The sequence below is a fragment of the Anser anser genome (assembly GCF_964211835.1).
Source record: "Anser anser genome assembly, chromosome: Z".
Taxonomy (NCBI): domain Eukaryota; kingdom Metazoa; phylum Chordata; class Aves; order Anseriformes; family Anatidae; genus Anser; species Anser anser.
The window spans coordinates 58,350,883-58,373,758 of NC_139723.1; the positions used below are offsets into that span (position 1 = coordinate 58,350,883).

A 22,876-nucleotide genomic window follows, 5' to 3' on the forward strand; every position below is an offset into this window, starting at 1 on the left:
CTCCTTTTCTGCCCATTTAGTTGAAATGAACTTTTAGTACAAGTTTATCCTGACTTTAATAAATCTCCTGAAAGCTCATTTTCTCCATATTCTCCCTGAACTGTAAGTTTACTAATTAGGTTCAAAAAGAATTACTGTTCTTTCCTTCCAAGGGCTAAACAGTCTATCTCCTGCTCTTTTTCACTTTGCTCTTTGGAATTCTCTAGGAAATGTAGTATAGCATCCCTTGCAAATGAACAAGACTCTCAGGACCAAACAAGCAATTCACACGTCTATTCAAATACACTGACATTAAGTCAGTGACATTAAGTCTGACACTTCAGACTGCATGATTCTATTCATTAACTCATCATTCAGCTAAGACAGAGGACTCAGATGCTGTTATCTGTATTAACTGTAGATCTTTCTCAACAATCTTTCACTTGATATGCAACTCTTAGAATTTTGTTTCTTCCCCGTGTTTACTAGGTCATGGGGCTCTGCATTCCTCCTTGTGTCTACCCTTCCAGTAGCTAATTGAATGACATGTATAGCTAAGTCATGTTAGGAGGACAGTTCTCACCCAGATGTTGCCTGAGAAGATTAGGTAATGAAGGTTTGCCATGGCAAACAGAAGACCCAGTCACTGTGGTATGTAATCTCTCGAACCACATTTTTGGTGACCTACCATCTCTGTCTTTAGTGTTTGTTACCAGAAGTCTTCATTTCCTATTCTGTCAGTCCCACCATAGCAGCAGTTTTTCTATCTGTTCAGATATCATTGTTACTGAAATGGAAAAGTATATGACAGCTTGTAGCCATTATCGTTTCAGTAAGCTTGATAGAAATGGAACTAATCTCCTTTTCTTTGGAGAAAATGTTTATTCTTCTACTAGTACAGTTCTGTAAGTGCAACGTAATAGTGTCTTACAAATGAGTTGATGAAAGCTTGCAAATTAGTGGCTGGGAAGGGGGAAGGGGGGCAAATGTGTGCAGGTAATGAATAAGCATCTGTTAGTGCTATTTAAATACCACAAGAGCATTTAAAAACAGAAAAATTTCAAATCCTACTTACATGATCTAATGAGACTACCACTGGGTTAGCAAGATAAATATTGGTCTTCTGACTTTGAAGAGGCACTGAAAAAAGCAGATGTTTTTTTTTCTGAAGAAACACAGTAAAGCATGGAATATAACAGTTACAAAGAATACTCGATACTGAAAGAGAGCGTCCTGGATGATTCAGGAAGCTTTTGAAAAATTAGCTGTTACAAACCTTCTAAATACCAGACAGAAAGGGAGAAATAAACGGGAGATTAATAGTTTATGGGAATCAAAGGGATTAAATCATTATAAAATGGTACAGTTCAGGTAAGATGTCCAGAAAAATGTCTGACTCCAGATGTCAGTTCATTAACAGGTTGCTGTGCTGTCCTGTGAGCAGTTGGCAAAATCAACATTGCAGTATCGTATTATGACCTTTCCCTAGAGAGCTGATTGGACTACGTGCATAGAAAGAAGGCATTAGTACTGATTTCCATTTGTCTCATTTGCAAATAGCATCACTTGTACGAAAAACATTTTTCCTCTAGAAAGCTTTTAGAGGCTACATAAACGCATGTTAGCACCTTTTCAGAAGATTCAATGTTCCTTGGGTGGAATATAATAAGAGCCTATAAAGAATGAAGATGACATATCAATCTGCCAAGCTGGACAGGCTAGGAAGATTCATAGGAGAAATCACATTCAGTTCATGAATATAGCAGAAACAGCTTCTGCATTGTTGCAGGAGAAATACGTATAGAGTGAATACAGAAAACTCAAGAGTACTGAAACTAGCTGAATTACTCCAGAATTACTGGTGGTAGAAGGTATAGGTGTACAAGTTTTAGCTTCCAGATTCTCATAAAGAAAACTTTAACATGACATATTTTTTAATTGATCATGAAGTCTACAGATACAGAAATGGAGTAAAAAATTGAATGCAGCTTCTTTTACTTAGTGGAATTGTTGCTTTACATGCTGAGCTCCAGAACAGAACAGCTGAAGACACTAACTCACTTCACATCCACACACACTGGTGTCACAGTGATATAGCTGGGATGGGAAGCAGTGGCTGCCAGTGCCACAGAACAGCTGCTGTACAGGCTCTTTGCCCTTGAAAGCTGGTGGTAATCATGCTCCATGAACCAGAAGTCCATTTCAAAGCTTTATTATTATAATTTAAAGCCTTAAATAATATAAGGGCTGTCTCAGTTGCATAAGATCACTGATATTGATGGGTAAGGAGAAGATGATTGTTACAGGAGTAATCCAATGGGGATGAGCACAAAGCTTTGTCCAATAGCCCATGACTATGCAGTCCTCCCTGCCTCAATGACTGCACATGGACAGTGGGGACAGGACCTCCAGTATCCCTCAGTACAACTGAAGGTAAAACTCATTAACAGTAGTCTAACAGTTCTCGCCCTTTGTCCAACGTACGTGATAGAAAGGGACAAGGTGAATTCCCTGCCTGAGTTCTGGTAACAATTTTATTACTATTATACAACGGATTTGCTTTCTTGCTGGTTCTTGTCACACCTGAAACGTAGAAATGCAATTGGAGAGTGCAGATATTGCAAGAGACAGTCTCTGAGTACGTTAAGCCAGATCAGGGCTTATCCCTGGTGGAAACTAGTGCGCTTGTTCATGATGCACAGGGCCTGTTAACAATGCCTTGATAGCAGAGCATCTCTCAATACAGAATGCAGGAATGGAAACTGTTGAGGCAGCTGTTACCCACCTCAGGAATGATGATACCAAAAGAAAAGTTATTTGGAAGCTTTCAGGAGGTTCAGGCTGGATGTTGGGAAAAGGTTCTTCACTGAGAGGGTGGTCGGGCAATGGAACAGGCTCCCTATGTAAGTGGTCATGGTACCAAGCCTGTCAGAGGACAAGAAGCGTTTGGACAATGCTCTCAGACATACGGTCTGATTTTTAGGTGGTCCTGTGTGGAGCCAGGAGTTGGACTTAATGAAGGGTCCCTTCCAACTCGGGATATTCTATGATTCTATACATTTACAGAAAGCAAAATAGTTCTGTTCTCTCACCTTCCTATGCTCATTCACAGTACTTTAAATCTGTGGACTTTTTATACCTGATGGAGCTAACAGATCTACTCCTAAGCACAGCCACAGTGTGTTTGGCTGTGTGTTTTAACTGTAATTATTAATACAGTGAGGGGAAAAAAAAAGTTGTTTGTCTGAACTCTTCTGACTTTTAAAGATAAACTATACGAGAAATAAGAACAACCTGATTAATACCCTGATTTTTCTCATTGCATTCCAGTTCTTTTGTCTCGCATTTTGTCTCCTTTGCCACAAAATGTGGTTTTGTGATAAAGGAAACTAGTAAATTCCCCAAAGTAGACCGAGGTAGGAAACTGCCTCTTCAGTTTTGAACAATGGAAAAGAACAAATAATTTGAGATACCCTTCCATCAGCCATGAACCAAGATCCTCTTCCCATAGGAAAAACAAGGGTCTCCACAAATGGGAAAAGTCATGTGGCCTCCATACTTCACTGGGACATACTTCTCTCTCACATAGCTGTAAAATCCTAGTCAGACTAGAGAAAAATAATCTTTATACTATGACAAAGAAGTGCAAAGAAAAAAGTGTGCAGTTGGGACTGGGAAAGGTGAAACTAGCAGGATGCTTCAGACAGTACTGCAGCAGCAACCAACGCAGGCCCTGAAGCAGGAAGAATTTATTTCTATAGTAATGGAAACCTAGTGGATTGAAGCCTCACCAGACTCAGAGTAAGGCAGGTATTTTATTTACAGCTCACACAGAGCTGCCCTCAGAAAGGCAGTTGATACTTTTTTTCACTGTTTCTGAGGTCTGCTGTGTGTAGGCCACACACCACATCAGTTCTTTTGAGAAATTTTAGTTTTCCTCATAACAAATCCTCTATAGCAAGTTCAGTTTAGGAGCTGGGAAACTCCCATGCACATGTCCTAGCCTCTTTGGAGCTGCCTATGAGGACTGGAAATGCAGGGAGGGCCTGAAACACACAGAAAAGTTTTAATAATGTTTTACTAGGCAGAGAAGATAAGAAGTGATGGAAAGACTATTTCAGGAATTAAAACAGGTGTTGAATAGCTGATAAAATCATGTCCTCAATATTGAGATCTGTGACACGTACCTGGTGTATTGTGTGTTGCAATTTTTAACCCAATACATGATGTGGAAAACAGAACAGGCACTATTGTGACAGAGCTACGATTACTGGCATTTATGAATGACCCTGAAAATAGCATTAAAGGTCATTTATCAGACATGTGATTCCAGTTTTTAGGGGAAGTTACTATTACAGAACAGTCTATCCCTAAAGAAAGGCGTCCACATAATGGTTTGTAGTTTGAAAGTCAATGAGGCGGGCAGACTGAAGTATCACCAGCTTAGAAGGACTGACTGAAGAGGTATGGGAATCAAAGCCATGGCATTTTAGTACTACCTGAAGGGCTGGAGTTGTCGGTTACTCTGGCTACTAACACACAGCATGTGTGCAAGAAAGAAGGCCAGAAACCTTGCGCTGATTAGCTAGATACAGGCTTGGTCATGTAAGTTCACTGAATTTGTACCCAAACACGGAGCACAACAGTCCAGAAAACTGGACAGTTGTCTCCACCCTAAGCTCTGTTGTGATCCTGACAGGAAACAGATTTGCAAACAGTTACTGCCTTTACTCTGCCGAACAGCTTACACAGTGAACCTCAATCCATGAAAAAGAAAGCTAAAGGTGATTAAAGGGGCTACTCTGCTCAGTATGCAGACATGTGATGAGATATCCTGCAAAATTCTAAAGAATTTTCATTCTCTCAATAAAATTAGAGTAGTGAGTTTCTATTACTTTCAAAGATAGTTTACAGGCTTTCAAGTACTCCACAGTTATTTAGATTTAAGCCCCAAAAGTCCCAGGAAGCATGCCAGAAGTTTCCCCTACTCCTTCTCCATACAGGGTACCCAAAATAATCTATTTTTGGTACTTGTCAAAACATGTCTTCTTTTAGAACAGTACTTTAAAGAAGCTGATTTGGTTTGTTGAGTATTACATTCAGTACAGGTGTGGTTCTGAATGTCATAGAAACTGTCATTAAGTAACAGGTTAGGCTTCTGATTTTTGTTTTCAATTTTCCTATGCCAATACAGGAGGAAATATAAAAGACAAACATGAATGGTGCATTATTTACTAATAGTGACTTTGAATAATAGCAGTCTACGGGAGATTAAAAAGAACTAGGTATTTGGGACTGAATTATTAGTGGTGGGCTTATGGGTCAGAGTAAATCAAACCCATCTGCCATCCACTAAAATAATTATGAGAAGAAGAGAATTATCACAAGCTGGTCTCTGAGGCAAACTAATTTAAAAGAACATGGCATTACTCAGACTCATCTGCCTCTTATTATTTTCACTTTTCTCCAATAAATAAATGCTTAGTGTTTATGTCAGTTTTTTATTAGCCCACAGTTCAGCCTCCAGGCAGGTAAGTGGAAAAAATCCACAAATTTCATATTGCACACTATGCAAAATAAATGTGCAAGTATTTTTTCCCCTTTTTTACACTCTGAGGAACTGAATTTGTGAAGGAAAATCACATTGTGTAAAGCTCTCTACTTAACCACAAGAGGGAGAATTTTGCCTTCAGTTTGAAAAGAGACTGTGCGTTCTTGCTCTAACTGAAGAAGTCTGTGAGAGCTTTTTCCACTAAGACAGGAATTGCCCCAACATGTTAAAATTACTAATACTTTAAATCTTGCAGAAATTCCTGAAATATCAGTAAGGAAAAATTTCCATCATCACTGTCTTTGCTGTGCACTTGATTTACATCATTATGTCCAAACGGACAGAGATCTGGTCCCTGCAGTTGTATGTAGCTCACTGTCTCAAAAGCATATGTATAAAGTGATGTTTCTCAGGATGTGAAACTACCAAACTAACACATTATAATTTTTAAAAAATATATAAAACTATGGATTGCATTTTCAGTAACATCTTCTGAAAAAAAAAATATATGTGTATATATATATATATTACTGGTCATCAAAATCCTGTATTTTGAAAAGATTTATATTCACAAAATACATTCCTGCTATTTTAGGCATTGAAACTTCCTAGATGCCTTTGGACCCAACTACATGGTCTAGTAACAAATATGCACCAAATGAGCCATTGCAATTGTTTCTGTGTGCACTTTTAGCCTGCTGCAGAGGCATAACAACACGATAATGTTTAACCTCCTCCCATGGTGAGCTAACTGGCATCCCCTTAGCTTGTGAGCTACAAATGTGTGTACAAAAGGCTGTCATTCAGACTCAGTCGATATCACTAGTTTTACTGCAGTAGCTTCTTATGTTTTGGGTCACTAAATGTCTGCCACAATGTCTGACAGCTGTGAACATCAGATATACACTCTACAGGGGTCTGAAAACTGACATTCTCCTTCCTGAAAAATACACAGATCTTGAAGAGGTGGATGTACTCAGATGACCTCTGATCCCAACAATGACAGCCAACTTGCAGGTTGTATATTGTGTGTTTAGTCAATAATGATGAAATTCCTTCTAAATAAAATACTTTTGTATCTCATTCCAGGGAAGGTTCACAGCCAAATGCAGAGATGTGCTGTTGACACTAACTTGACACTATCTTGTTTACAGATATAGCTGAAGATAGACCCTGCATCTTCCTTTAAATTTTCATTCCTCTCCTTGTTCTATTCCATACAGCATGTTTTGAAAGTGTGAGTCTTGCTTTGGCACTAAAATTCTGAATTGCGAAGAGGTCAGGTTGTCTACCTTTACTTTAGTTAGTTTTTCACACAGTCTCCCACAAAAACCTTAAAGAAAAGCTTACAGAATAGAGGTTAGATGAGTGCACAGTGAGGTGTAGTGAACACTGGCTCAGTGGCTAGGCTCAGACGGTTGCAACCACTTGCAAAAGTCTAGTTGGAGGCTAGTCACTCCAGGGTGTCAAAATGGGGACTGGCACTTTTTGATGTTTTCATTGGTAAGCCAGATGAGGAGGCAGAGTGCATCACCAGTACATTCACAGATGATACAAAACTGGGAGAAGTGGCTGACAGACAAGCTGGTTGTGTTGACATTCCTAGGTACCTGGATGAGCTGGAGAATTCGTCTGAGAGACATCTCATGAAGATGAACAAGGGGAAATGCAAAATGCTTTATCTGGGGAGGAATAACGCCAGGCACCACTACATTCTGGAGGCCAACTGGCTGGAGAACAGCTCTGCAAAGAAGGATCTGAAGACCTTGTTGGACAACAAGCTGCCCGTGAGCCAGCAATGTAACCTCATGGCCAAAGTTGCCAACAGCCTCCTGGGCTGCATTAGCAAGCACACTGAAAGTATGTGGAGGGAGGTGATCTTTACTCAGCACTGGTGAGGCTACACCTGGAGTAATGTGTCCAGTTCTGGGTTCCCCAGTGGAAGAAAGCTAGGGACTTACTTGAACCAATCCAGGAAAGGGCTCTAAAGGTGATGATGGGACTGGAACATCTCTCACATGGGGAGAAACTGAGAGCTCGGGCTATTCAGCCTGGAGGAGAGAGGGCTTAGGGATATCTTATTCATATGCACAAATACCTGATGGGAGGGAATGAAAAAGACAGATCTAGGCTCTTCTCAGTGGTGCCCAAAGACAGGACAAAAGGTAACATGGCATGAGTTAAAAAACATGAGATTTCATCTGAACACAAGAAAACACTGTTTTAGTGTGCAGGTGGTCAAACAGGTTGTCGACTTTCCATCCTGGAAGATATTCAGAACACAGTTGGACATAGTCCAAGACAACCTGCTCTAGCTGACCCTGTTTTGAGCAAGGGGCATGGATTAGATGGTGTCAAGAGTTCCCTTGAAACCTCAACCATTCTGTGAGGTTCTATATGAAAGACAAATAATAACTACTGTGCTTTATGACTATACACAGCCTTATTCAACTCAAACTTCCAATTCCATGCTTAACACATTCCTGTATTCTTTTTAAAAGAGGCAAAATATCTCAGCAATGTCCACAAGAACAGGATGCAGATGAACAGTGAAAGCAAAGTAGTGAAAGCCATCATGCAAAAACATGCCCAGTATGTGTGCTTGACATACATTTCAGCATTATTTGCACACAGGCAGCTAGTAATTTTGGCTTCAAGAGCAATGAAGATCTACATGTTCTGTAGAAGTAGCCTTCTTTTAACCAACAAGATTTATCAATTTCACTTCCTTTTTCTTGCCTAAAACCTTAACATGTAAGTGTAAAAAATAAGCTCCACTATTCTATGTAAATTGTATATGTTAAGGTCAAAAGTAAAGTGTCTCATTCTCATCTTTTTATATGAATTGAATTCTAGTAATCTGCAATCTTTAAAATCCAAGTTAATGCTAGTAGTTAAAAATGCATTTTACTCCTACTTGAATGCTAAGCATTAAATAGCTGCACAGTATTTTTAACAGCACGATTCCTGTTTCTCCCCAGAAGTGCTGGACAGGGATATAGCTCATTTCATCGTTATCCTAATTATATCATTTACCTCTGAAGATATAGGCCCAACTTCACCCACAAATCAAAGCTTGCTTGAAAAATGAAATGTATTACTCTTCTGGCATTTTTTTCTAGGTCTCCTGACAGACTCAATTTCAGTATCATAAAAGTAGAGTTTAGTTTTCCTTTGCTTCCTGTCTCATTCCTTCATCTCTGTAAAAATGCTGCTACCCTTTCTATTAATTATAACACCAAGCCCTTTTTATTCCTCCTCTGTTCTTCACTCCTTTTCATAAACCAACAACAGTTTCATCTCCCTTCATTCCTTTGGACACAGTCCTTGACTATTTTCTGCTGCCATTGCACACTCTGCTTCTTGCAGATTTCCTTCTGGATGTTTCTGTCTTGTACCTTTTGCCACTCTGCATTTCAATTCTAACATTGGGTTCCTGTTACCCTGCATTACAGATATGTTCCAAAGGCCTTGGTAGCTTTCCTTAGGGTCTACCTGTCATAGGCCTATTTCGAGTTCCGCTGCTGAAATTCGTGATGTTTTCATCACGAACTTCAAGGACCTTGGGAGCTTGTAATCAATGTTTGATTCTCCTTGAAAGAACTTTCATAGCATGATCTAAATTCCCCTTCCATTCCCTGCCCACAACAAGCTTTCCACAGTCAAATGTCTGTTATTTAGTTGGATGGTCATGGAAATACATCAAACACCAAGGCATGAATGCAGTCCCAGAATACAGGATTTGTGGAGACAAAATAAAACAGGGTAGTGACAAATGTATCCTGAGTCAGTCAAACTTTGCTCCCTCTGCAAAGGCTTAAAGAATAAAGGCAAGTTTGTATGGCTTCCTTTACCTTTTTGTCAGAAAGACTATTTGACATCCAGTTCTATCTCTTCGCTTTGGATTTGCTCCTGATCTTTCCAAATATTTCCTAATGAGTAAGCTGTTAGCAGATTCTACCACACCAAGGCTTGGGTTCCAAACAAAAGCTTGCTTACTCTTGCACTTCTGTAAAATTCCTTTGAATCACACATACCAAACAGAAAAAAAATCTTTTTTCTTTTTTTTTTTTTTTTTTTTTGTGTGCTAATTTATAGCATTCTGTCAGGTGAGTAAATTAAATGGATCCATGATGGATTCAGCAAATGCCAAATCTCACCAAATCTCACGCAAGGAACCTCATAGATGTTTGCAGAGACTAGGATAAGTTAGGTGAGGAATCACCTCTTTCTGTGACAGTAAAATATAAGATCACCTCTCCTTTTCTTGCGAAATAGTGGCATGAGACTATTTATAATAGTTAACTCTGAGAATATGCAGTTGCAGCTTTGAGCTTGCAATTTGCAACTGTTTGGTTAAACACTCCTGAAAACAGGGAAGGAATCTATACACATGTAAGTTATTATCTCATGGGTTTTTTTATAACTTCATTACTAAATAATAGTGATAATCCTTCCAAATTCATTCTCATTATAAATAGAAAATTGTAATCTAAATGTATGCATCTGTATTTTTATTATATAGTTCCATCAAATTGTTTTTGAAGGTTATTTCTTTTAGAAAGAAAAGCTAAACCACACTGATAATCACAACAGCAAACTGCACATTTCCAGTCATACCTGTGATCATACTTGATATGATTAATGGCAGAATGATGAGTTTGAGCATTCTCATCAGCACCTCCCCAGGAAAGGAGAAGTAGAATTTATCCAGGTTAGACAGCTTGCCATATTCCCGTACCAGCATGCCAACTCCAATACCTAAAAGACATATTAAAAATGCAACAGAATTTAGTCGTAATTTATATGGGAGATGTGGGGAAAAGGGAGGAAAAAGAGAAGAAAAATAAATCAAAAAAAGTGAACATTAAACACATTTTTACCACTGTGGTGGAACTTCTAAAACAAATCCTTTAGGCATTCCTTTTCTGTTCTATATATTGTGATAGTAACAGTAATAAACACCACATATAACTGTGAATTTGGAAGACTTTTCAGATGTGTCTTTGGAAATATCTTGATTATACCTTCTGATTATCAGTCCAGTCCAGTTGTGACTTTTTACCTGCTTACATTAGCTTCCAAAGATCCCAAACTGGCATTAATAAATCAATATAATATATAAGCACTATTACACATTAAAGAAAGGAAGTGGTATGATAGAGTACTTTGGATGTATTGTTGAAAATATATCTATCCAGCAGCAATAGTTTCAGTATTTACCACTGTACATAATCAGAAAAAAGCGTGACTACAATTACTAAATTAGTTTAATGATTTCAAGGAAACCGATCAAATAAAATACCATTCTGCATATTTCACACTCATTCTTCTACATGACCAATCTACAAAATACTAGACGAGTATAATCAGTAATTCAGCCATGATGCAAAGCACTTTGTATTCTTGTTATCTTTGGATTAAATGAATTATTAAATAATTCTAGCTTCTGAACAAAATAAATCATAGGCTGAAAGACAAATTTCTTCATTTTGATGTGCATTATGTTCATTCTCTGTTTCAACATGAGGCAAAAAGTGAAGATCACTGGTATAGGAAATGTATTCATCAGTGTTCAGAAAGCACTACAACTGTTGTTTCCTTAAGAAACTGCAGACTCGTAATTTGAATATACTCTTGAATTTATTATTTTGCATTGCACTTTCATGAATTATATTTTCCTTGCTTACTCTTTATCCCTTCTTTTCATATTCCTAGTCTGGGTTCTCAGAAATAAGTAAAACATTACGCAAGTGTTTCCCGTAAGTGTCTTAAATACCATCTCTACTACAGACATTGTTTTAAAGGAAACATTATTATCATACATGAACTTTGAACCGTATTAGTCCTGGCTAATTGGAACATTGAGAGATCCAAATTCTAACTAGATTTGATAAGAGACAAGGCCACTCAAAAGCTTTCACTACCCACTGAGTGGTGAAAGGTTTTTTTCATATTAATAGCCTCAATGAAGTTATTAATAGACTCATTGAAGTTAATGGAATTGCTTATATCCTGTTGTGTTTTGGTTACGTCAGTGATGTGTATTTTGCAGCACAAAAGCACAAAAAGGTGCATCCAGCCTACCTTTACCATCCTCATTGACTCATGTAAACTTGCAGCATCCCAGGAAAGCTACTAGGGCCCAAGCCAAACTTGCCTCTTCCCTCAGTTTTATTTTTGATGGTACACAAGGCATTTAAGTTAGATATTGTAAAATATGACTAAAGAGGCTTATAAGATAGACCCCTCATTTTAAGTGATTGAAATTGTGGAAGCAAACAACACGAGCAGGTTCAAAAACAGATTTAGGCAAATCCACAGACAACTGGTTTGTACTGTTGGTACTGAAGAAAATAGGGATCCCATATTCAGTACTAGAGTAGAAACTCATTAACATTCTCATCTAGAAAACAGGGATTATTAAAAAAATCCTCCCTAAAGATTCACCATGGGGGTGGTTTGTGATAGTTCTGTTGTCTAACTGGATGTTAGTTGACACAAAAATGTAAACTAGCTACTTTCACAGAATTTTCCTGTGATAGCACAAAAAGACAATGAACCATTCTGTGTTCTGCACTTGCAGAAACAAAATGAAGGAAAATAGAGGCAGATTATAAACTCCAACCAAGTCTTTACTGCTAGTAAGAAGTAAAATGAATATGTTAACATGTTTCCAGGCAAATGGGAGCAACTATTAAGATTTCTGATTGAGGTGTTATCTTTTCCAGTGAACACAGACAGCTTAAACTCTTTGCAACACCTTGAATCTTAATAGTCTTGAAGATATTTGTAATATTATGTAAATGCCCTTGATCTGTGAATGATAAGACACAATGATCTCTACTTCTAACCTAATGCTAAGCTAAAAGTGTTGAAAATAATCTGCACTCTGAGATAAGCCCAAGAAAGATTACTCAGCTTGTATAAAATGGTTACATGTTTTGAAGTAAGTTGCTAAGATTTTGATCCTGCAAATACCAGTGTAAACAGCTGAACATGAGCATATAGGTATTCTCCCTGACTTCAGACTATTCACACAGTTAAGGACAGACGTATGCTTACATTGCAGCATTACTAGATTGTATAATTATAAGAAGTTGTGCAATTACATTTTATGATAAGATACGGGGTATTCTACTTCACATACTGGATACAGCTGTCAGGTTGCTGTACAGCTGATTCTGCATTTCTGAAGCTTGCAAGAGATTTACAGCAGTGAGGAAGTATGTGCCTTTCCCTAGATGCTGCTCCCTGCTTCATCACATAGCACAGTGGAAGACATCTTCCTTTTGCATACCTTGACACAAGGTAAAGAGTATTCCCATGCCAAGCAACAAGATTACAGACATGTACCCGTAGCAACCTCCATTTCAACCAGACTCCCCCACTCCTGCTCTGATCCTACCACGCTAATGTTGCAAATGGCCCTTGATGCTAGACGTATTCCTCACAGGGTCTTAATAAAGATGGACATCCACAATGTATTATCCGTGACAGAAACAGGCAAACCTTGCCCAAAGTAGTCAGAACTGTGCCTTCAAAGGAAGCATTAGCCCACAGGGAGGAATATCACAAGCCCTGTGCAGATGTGCACACTGAAGACGTCTAGCACTAACTCAGGTGATTCTGAGTTGTGTGTTATCTTCAGGGTATACCCTAGATGTTTTCTGGGCAAAAAAGGATAATGATGGTACAAAGAAAGGAGGATATTTGTCACCCATTGCATTTTGAAATAAAGTTGATGACAACATATTTTGCTTCCTTCTCCTGAGCAGGAGTGACCAAGACATTTTGTAACTACGCGCCAAGTGGCAACTGTCACATTGGACCAGCTGGAAAGTTTGATCATTATGTATTTTGTAGGATTACTAGAAGGTAGAATGATTCACCCTCATGTTCATTCTTCAGAGGTCTCTTTTCCACTTTCTGAATTTTACTACAAAAACTTTTCAGGTCCTCTCAAAATTTTACCAGTGTTTCCTTAAGCTCTTTTGCTTGTATACTTGTAATAGTGTTTTTTTTGTTTTGTTTTGTTTTGTTTTTGTAGAGGGTATTATTTATCTAGTGGCAATAATTGCATTGTTGCTCTCACTTCGTTGTTCATACTATTATTTTTAATCAGACACAGCAACCATATCCATATTAACTTCTGCATAATAACAAAACACAGTAAAATGCAGCTACCATTTAAGTGGAAATAGCACCTACCATCTGCTGTTAGAATTTAGCATGGGAAAATAGGAAGAAATTTTTTTGGTAGCAGTAACAAGAGATGGTTAGTAAGCAGAATAAATTTGCTTACGTACTGGAACTGGATGAATATAGAACTTTTTGATCCTCATCTCAATAACCAAGTCACTGGAATTTTCTTCCTGGGAATTATAACACACAAAAAGAAGTGTGACCCAGCAGAAATATATTTCACGTGGTTACCACTGTTTTTAACATCACACCAGTTACAGCAACCCTGAGCAAGTATAAATGAAAGTCTTGTAAAATGTTAATTTCTCTATACGAATGTTATTCATACTCCATCATTTGTGAATTATTACACGTGTAATTACTTCTCACAACTGCAAACACTCTACAGTAGGCAATGCCTCCACTATTTGTTATTTTTCCTGTCTTTTCATCTGTTTAACATTTATGTAATAATTTACTTCTTCCTTTCTGTTTAACATTTATGTAATAATTTACTTCTTCCTTTCTGAAGTGCAGAACATCATTTTTCCCACTTTCCCTCTTCCTCCTTCCTCAGTTTCAGCCACTCTTCTTCTCCATGATAAACTGTTTTTATTTCCTTTCTATCTTCTCTCCTTGCTTTTCCTTCTTGCACACATGGCTAAGTTAGGTTAAGATTATTACTGTAATAGCAGTTCTCTACTTACTGCTCAATTGCATGTACCATTTAGGGTCCAGACTTCTGCAACAGCCGGCAGAAGGGAATGAAGGTGCATAGCAGTACAATCCCATGGCTTTAATTTAATTTTCTGAGGAAAATTTCCCCTTGCAGCTGTGCATCAACACCACATACTGTATAACATGGTGTCTACACTTTCCCTCCCAGCAAATATTAACGCAGAAAGTGAAAGGTGTAGTCTGGGTCCTCATGACTGCAAAGCATGAAGCAGCCAGAGAAGGCCACATCTGTCTGACCCCATAAGCAACAACAAATGCCTTGGCATTACTCACCCAAGTAGCAGAGTCTTTCCACAAACTTGGTAACAGACAGAAAATTATTCAAAAAGGGTAAGAAATGCAAACTAAGAGAGTATAGGGGTGGGGAAGAAAAAAGGAGCTGAAGAAAACCACAAAAACTGCATATACCAAAAGAAATCTGTTATTACCCATCTTCCAGACAGTCCCATGAGTCACAGCATAAAAATCTAGAGGGAATACACACTTCTTCTTTATAGGATGACCCAATTCCTCTGTTGTGTTACCAACGGAAAGGGGAGCAGTATCTGGAGCTGGCTGCACTGCAGGTAGCACCCGGTCAGTCGATCACACCTACCAACCCTTAAGCTTTTCAGAACCTGGAGGATGATGGCTGTATGAGAACATGACAGAACTAAGTCTGTCTTGTGTATGTAGTGAGCAAACCACAGAAATCAGTCAAAATATGTCTTGGGAGACCACTAAGTTGTAGGTTCTGCACAGCTGCAAAGGTAACCGTGACACTTGGGCATCTGGCGAAAAATCATTTAATCACCACCTAACTACTAAAGTATGTCTTTTTCCATATTGCTGTGGTTTTTGTTTGTTTGTTTTTGTTTTTATTTTTTTTTTCCTTCCCTGAAACTTTCTCTTTGGAAAAAGGCATATTATTTGCATGGGAACGACTACAGAATTATTACATTTCTTAAAGTAGTATGCTACAGTTCATGACGTAGATTTGGAAATGACTAAGAAAAGAAACACCACCGTGTTCAAACAAATTTCATAAGCTCTGGGCTCAACTGTACTGGCTTACATGGGGAATGTCACAGATAATACTACAGTTATTGTAAACTTGCCAAAACATGATGTCCTCAGCAGCCATCTGAGCCACTGCATGTACAGACTACTTGCAATTTTTTCTGTATCACAGACAGTGATGGCTAAGTCCTGAAGTCTTTTTTCCTGTATAATAACTTGGGATCAACACAAGTCAGATCTCAAATTTAAAAACTCAGAACCACTAGTGTAGTTGAATCCAACCAGGACACGCAGTATGAAGTGACTGTAGTTAACCGCTTTATGTCATTATCATTGTGGCTTAAACACTCTTAAGAACATGGTATCTTGGAGAACAAGATGACATTTTGTGGCTTGACTTTCTTTACTTTCACTTGCAGGCCAAAAAACTCACAATTTAGAAACAAGTAAGCGAAGCCCACGCAAAGACATGCCGGGTCCTATGTCTGACTGGAAGAGAACATAAGCCAAAATTCAATACCTAACAGGTAGGACTCCCTATTATGCTATTTGCCCTTATGGATGACAACACTGACATAGGGCTGCATGATGTTAATTGAGGGGGTTTCTCGCTCCACCAGTGTGCATGACACCACAGAAACTGCAAATAATCTCAAACTCTCACTGAGTTATTATGGGAAGGATCCTTAGGAATGAACTATGAAGAAGATAGGGAAAAAATAAATAAATCCAGTGTGTATTTCTGGAGAACAACCAGTCATTTTGTAAACGACTGAATTACACCATGCCTCTCTCTGAAAAAAACATGGTACTTCTTCTTCCTGTTTGCCTCTAATTTTGGCATGTAGAAACTCCCTTTCACTGATGCAGAGCTAGTGATTCTGTCTGATACTGATAGACAGTGGGGGAATTATTTAACTCTGATAATGGTTAAAAGAAAGATTAAAAAATGTGGGCATGGTTCGATCCTGATATTATTTAATTGTACTGTAGCAACAAAGTGATAAAACTTTATATTTTCATACGATATGCTATTCACGACAGACTAAAATACTGGTGGGTCTTAATTGTGTTATCTTTATAGCAGATGATTCACAGGACAGATAAAGCTGGCAAACAAAGTTCACTGACTTAATCTGAAACACAATACAAAACATTTAATATAAACATGTCAAATTGCAGCACAATATATTTGGAATTTGTGATACAGGCAGAGTCTTTTAGCAATATTTTATAATATCTGTTTTGTTTCTGCTCTCTCTAAAGTTTCTGTAATATTACTGGCTGTTTCTTAACTACAAAGGAGTACAAAGTACCTAACCTCAAAACAGTCAAATGGAGGGTGTAGAATATTACAGTAAAACTATTAATTTAACTCTCTTTGGATTAATTTTAACCTTTTGTAACATTACGCATTTCACACTTTTTCACATTTTACTTGACAGTTAATATTCTTTCTAACAAACAAAGTGATGTTGACTGAAGAAAAAACAAGATTCTCAGAAACCTGTAGGCAACTACTAAGGTAGGATTTAGAGTTACCAGGTTTAACTGTAGGGCAACAGATCTTAACTCTCCAGATGCTGGTGTTGCCCAGGCTATTGGCTTAATTGCAAAGACGTGTAAAGAAGAGTCCCCTCACAAAACCTTCCAGAAGAATACAGTCCCTAAGTCAGACCTTGGTCTACTGAAAAACGTTTAGCAGGAATGTACTGAGGAAGGTATGCTCATTCCTCACCTGTGGTGAGACCCCCTGGGTCTTCCTGGTGATTAACCTGCTGTGGGTGCAGCAGTTGTAAATTCCTTTACACAAGCAACACAATGTCAACTGACTGCAGAGTGAAGAAAGTTCAGCTGGGCAATAACTCCCTATGATGGACCTGTAGGAATGAAGGCAAGGTGGAGTACTGGCTAGAGGAGAATAACCAGCTTCTCCAGTGTGGCATATCCCCCAACTGCTCACAGCAGGTATGAAGGGTTTTGCAACCATTAAAATCATGTAACTTCTACTTTCTGTGCTGCAGGAGCCTGCGGCAGGGTCATTGATTACACAGACCAACCGCTGTCTCTGAAGCCCTGCACAAGAGCCACCCCACCCATAGTCAAACCAAAGGTGGTTATATTAAGAAGGTATTTCACTCAGCCAGAAAAAGGGAAATAACAGCTAGTCTTGTTTTCTGCGATTTCAAGTGATCACAGTTCTGCAGAACCAGTGATCCCAAAGAACTGCAATGCAGAAACTGAAAAACAGTATGATAACCTAAAAGTCTTCCCCACTGGAGTCTAAGTTTCTTTTAATTTATTTCAATGTACTGTAGATGAACTTCATGTATAAGTATCATCCAAATATTTTCAGTATGCAGATGTAGTTTCTATTTGAGAAAGTCATGATAAAAGAATAGTTGAAGAAAAAACTTTACAATAGTGTTTTATCTCTATATACATCTCATTACTCTAGAGAGAACTGCCTTACAGAACTTAACTACACAGTCTATTAACATACAGAAGAAATACAGAGAAGTGTGAATAATCCATTCCTCAGTTAGTCCTTAACTCTCTTGAGATAAATGAAACTGCATCAGATATACAATTTGGCTCTTTCACAGTTTTTCCACAAACTCAGTAACTCGTTAAATACGTGAAGTAAAGGACTCACAACTCTAGCATAATAAACACCATACTATAAAGATTATGCTATAAATTAACTGATCTGGGGAAGAAATACAATTGTTTTCCAGCAGCTATACAACCTACATTTCCTGATGCGCTTGGATGTATTTTGGTGAAGGTACTGTTCTGTTGGGGAATAGTATGAAAATACAGATCTACACTTAAAAATGTGTGCATATTGAACCTCAATACATTGAAGCTGGAAATTGCAACAATCGGATGACAAACCTATCTTCCCAAAAGGAAATGCAGCACCAGAAAACCCATCCATCTTTAAGGTAGAGTATGATATGGCATAGAAAGTCTATTAAAAATGGCATAACCTGAAGCAGCTGTAGACTAGATGTGGTAACACAAGAGGTATCTTTCAATCTCACATTCCTATGTTTACTGTAAAAGTAAAATGCAATGTGACAATGGTAACTTGGTCTTTTTCTTCTGCAGACCTTCCCCATGACTCTTTTTAACTGTCACTTCAAAAAACACTACCATTCTCCTGCAACTCACCCATCTGTAATTTGGGAGCCTTCTTTGACTACGGACTCCTTCTGCAGTCATCTAGGAACATCCAGACATTCTTGCTTTCTCCATGTATCCAAATCCACAATTTTATATAACAGTGCTATATGTTTCACTTGGACCCCTTCTATCGCTCATTTCAGACATTGTCATGTACCCACTTCTGGCATTCCTGGTGCCTAACACATTGCTTACATGGCCTAGCATATTACCCTGCAAACGATGTCATTCCAATACCACCCAAGAAATTACAAATCCTCACTCCTTCCTGTAAAAACCCAGTGATTATCTGTTCTCTTTCTATAATATTTACATACTTTGCCAAAACTATTTCAGCACCTTTGTATATCTGGTTTATTAGCTCAATAGAAAACATTCAGAAAAACATATCTTCAGTTAAGACCACTGAAACACAGAAGAAACTAAATGGTTAGCTATGGTATGAGAAAGGTGAAAGGCCAGTAACTGGAAAGACTTGCCAGACTCTGCCCCTTGTTACAGCTTCTGTTTTAAACTATGATGAGAGGAAAGGACGGTAAACAGGACAAACTGTTCTAGCTGTCCCCTTGCTGGAAGAACAGTGGAAAGATTCTGACTGTAATAAACTGAGATAAGCAGCCCGAAAGGCAATTTAGTGATATCTAAAGAGAGATTGATAGTGACATGCAGAAACATCATTATTCTGAAACTAATGAAGACATCACAATGTTGAGAAATCAGAGACGTGACCTAGAAAACTAGTTCAGATTAAGCAAGGCCAGGTTGGCTGTCATTCCAAAAGCATTAAAGGAACAAGAATGGCTATTTCGAAACATATTGTGAGAAGAGAATTATATTACTTATAACCCATGAAAATTGTCATCATAGGTCACATTTAATCTAACATGCTATAGGGTTCTCATGGAATGTGCAATACTTGGAATGTAGACAGAAAAATGAATCTGGAACATCAAGTCCAATACAGCACAGATCTTCACCTTAATATATGATGCAGTGATGGTCTTCAGCACTTCTAAAAACTACAGACAAGCAAATATGTATGCTCACAGCATGAGATACTGATGGGGGGCATAAGTAAGAAACCCTTCCACAGGTTCTAGGAGGCTTCTATAAGATTTACAAACAGTACAAATATTGTCTGTGAGTAATCTCAAGCTCAACATTATCTGTATTTGGAGTATGTTAATAAAAAGTGCCTTTATACTTAGTTAAGATGTAATGGAAAACAAAAAATATTTTTGTATGTACATTGCAGTATTTTCCCTTAAATAATACTAAAAAATCAGAAACTGAAATATTTAGCTGGTATTAGTCATGGTGTTATTGTTTCAAATAGAAAGGCATATTTCACTTACTTTGTTAGCTTTACCGGCTTTGGGGCTTTGTAGAGTGCAAATTACCCAGAAGCTAACTCCTTCTAAAGCTTCCTTTGTTTAAAGGTTCAGATTTTAGTGACTGTTTCATTTCACTCACATAAAGGGAAAAATAAGTTTTCTGTTAAAACACACATTTTTAATGTTAAAGAAAAAAAAAGGACACAAAACCCATGCACAACAGGAAAACACCTTATACGCTACAAGAAGGAATAAAAGTTGGATTTAATTTGCTTAAAAGCAGTTCAGGAGTTGTTAGTTTACAAAAGAGACACAATGCATTGCTTCGGTTTTCCTGTCTTTTATTTGTTAACTGATTTTCTGGTCTCAGAGCGTTTTGATCCTCAGAAGTATGTGAAACTCTCAGATGAAACCATTGGCCATTCTACATTCTACTTTTTGTATTAAAGTCAGACATTCTTTCAGAACTGCAGGTCTTCTCACATTTCTGAGCAGAACCTGTCCTGTGTCAAACTACGAAGTGTGATAGAGAAGAACAGGCAGGTAAGCATTACAAGCAGATCCTCCTGGAAACTATGCTAAACACACGGAAAATAAGGATGTGATTGGTTACAGCCAGCATGGCTTAACTAAGGGCAGATCGTGCCTGACAAAGCTGGTGGCCTTCTGTGATGGGGTTTCAGTATTGGTGGATAGGGGAAGGGCAACTGACATCATCTACTTGGACTTGCGCAAAGCATTTGACACTGTCCCCCATGGTATCCTTCTCTCTAAATTGGAGAGACATGGATTTGACAGATGGACCACTTGGTGGGTAGGGCATTGGCTGGATGATTGCACACAAAAAGTTGTGGTCAATGGCTCAATGTCCAGGTGGAGATCAGTGATGAGTGGTGTTCCTCAGGGGTCAGTACTGGGACTGGCACTATTTAACATCTTTGTCAGTGACATGGACAGCGGGATCGAGTGCACCCACAGCAAGTTTGCCAATGACACCAAGCTGTGTTGTGCAGTCAACACACTGGAGGGAAGAGATGCCATCCAGAGGGACCTGGACAAGCCTAAGAGGTAGGCCTGTGCGAGAATTAGAATTGAGTCCAGTGGATGGAGCCACAAAAATGATGATGATGGGGCTGGAGCACCTCTCCTACAAAGACAGGCTGAGGAAGTTGGGGTTGTTCAGCCTGGAGAAGAGAAGGCTCCAGGGAAACCTTATAGCGGCCTTCCCATACCTAAAGGGGGCCTACTGGAAAGCTGGAGGGGGACTCTTTGTCAGGGAGTGTAGTGAGAGGACAAGGAGTATTGGCTTTAAACTAAACGAGGTTAGGTTTAGATTAGATATAAGGAGGACATCCTTTACCATGAGGGTGGTGGGGCACTGGAACAGGCTGCCCAGAGAAGCTGTGGATGCCCCATCCCTGGAAGTGTTCAAGGCCAGGTTGGATGGGGCTTTGAGCAACCTGGCCTAGTGGAAGGCATCCCTCCCCATGGCAGGGGTGCTGGAATTATATGATCTTTAAAGTCCCTCACAACCCAAGTCATCTACAATTATATGAAATCACAGCAGAAAGAGCAGTCTTCTGAATTTTCATCCTACCACAGTTGATGCAGGATGTCTGGTCCCCATCTGTTACACATTTCAAATTAATGAAATGCTATGCATCAGAATTCAAGAAAGAAATCAGGTGTTTGCTGTACACCCATACTTCTCAGAAATCACCAGGATAATAATTCCCTTGTTTTAGTAAATACCTTTTTTTTTTCTGCTGTGAAGAAAAGAGCCCAATTTTTGTTAGTGTACTTCAAGGGTCAATTAATCTGCTTCATTTTTTATAACGCTGACACTGTATTATTTAAGCAAAGACAAATGCTACAGGAGGCACTTTTTTGGTAAAGGTATGAGGAGGTGGAAATAGAACGAGTGAAGCACTACTCTATTTTCAGAATGGGCTCTTAATTTTTAAATTGCTTCTGTCAGGGACAGAAATAACTTATGGGAAGAACCTGAAAAACATTACAGGTTTATGAGGTTCAGAGCTTCTGGGCTATATTTGTACAAGAAACTTTTCACCCTGAGAAGTATGTTGTGGTCCCTGGACTCAAGGCAGTCTCCCACCTGCAAGAGGTCATCAACAGAGTCACATGTTACTAACTGTTTCCCTTGTGGTCTTCAACCTATAAGACATTCATTCATGTAAGAATGCACTAGTGGGCTTCCGGTAATGCTAGTATGTGCAGACCTTGCTCTGATATGGATAAATTTTAAAAGAACTACTGCTTTTAAAGGAAGCTGTCACATTCTCTTGTGTCTGATTACAGGAGGAGCTAAGCTTTTCTAGCTACAGTTAGCAGATGTGAATACACCAGACAATTTCTTTTTTAAACAGAGACCTTTGAAGGACCAAAAATATTACTATAGGAAGATACTACAACTGAGTACTATAAAAGAGTACAACCATTTTAATTAAAATTAAAAAGAGCAAATTTTTGGCATATAGACTGCTAAGGTGATATCATAAAGCACATAAGAAAAGCTCTGACGGATGCTGATGGATTCATCAAATCCTGAAAAAATGTACAGTTGCACTGCTCAAATTTTCTGCAACACTTATGTTACAGATGGGAACTACGTATATTTTATACACCTAGGTATATTTTATACACCTCCTCCCTCTCTCAGTCACCTCATCTCTACCTGATGCCAAAATTTCAAAATTCCAAATTTCTTTAGCTCTGCATTTCACCCATTCTCTGGCCTCCCTTTCCCCAGGGCTGCGCCTGTCAGCCACCTTGGACAGCTCCTAGTGCTCTCCCGCATCAGCCACAGCTCCGTGTCCTCCTCCCTCCCATCAGCACCACGCTTCTCCCTCCACATAGCAATGACAAAAAAGCCTGTTTTTTC

General features: G+C 38.6%; 1 protein-coding gene across 3 annotated transcripts in view; it reads right to left on the bottom strand.

Moving 5' to 3' along the window:
• SLC1A1 (solute carrier family 1 member 1) overlaps positions 1–22,876 on the bottom strand; it is a 60,552-nt gene that overhangs the window by 33,430 nt on the left and 4,246 nt on the right. For 2 of the 3 annotated variants that reach the window (XM_083819246.1, XM_083819248.1), the window contains exon 2: positions 10,151–10,291. In XM_083819246.1, coding sequence (XP_083675372.1) covers positions 10,151–10,291 — 141 coding nt within the window. Of the gene's footprint in view, positions 1–10,150; positions 10,292–13,839; positions 13,906–22,876 lie in introns of all 3 variants that reach the window. The other variant, XM_083819247.1, reaches the window with a different exon arrangement.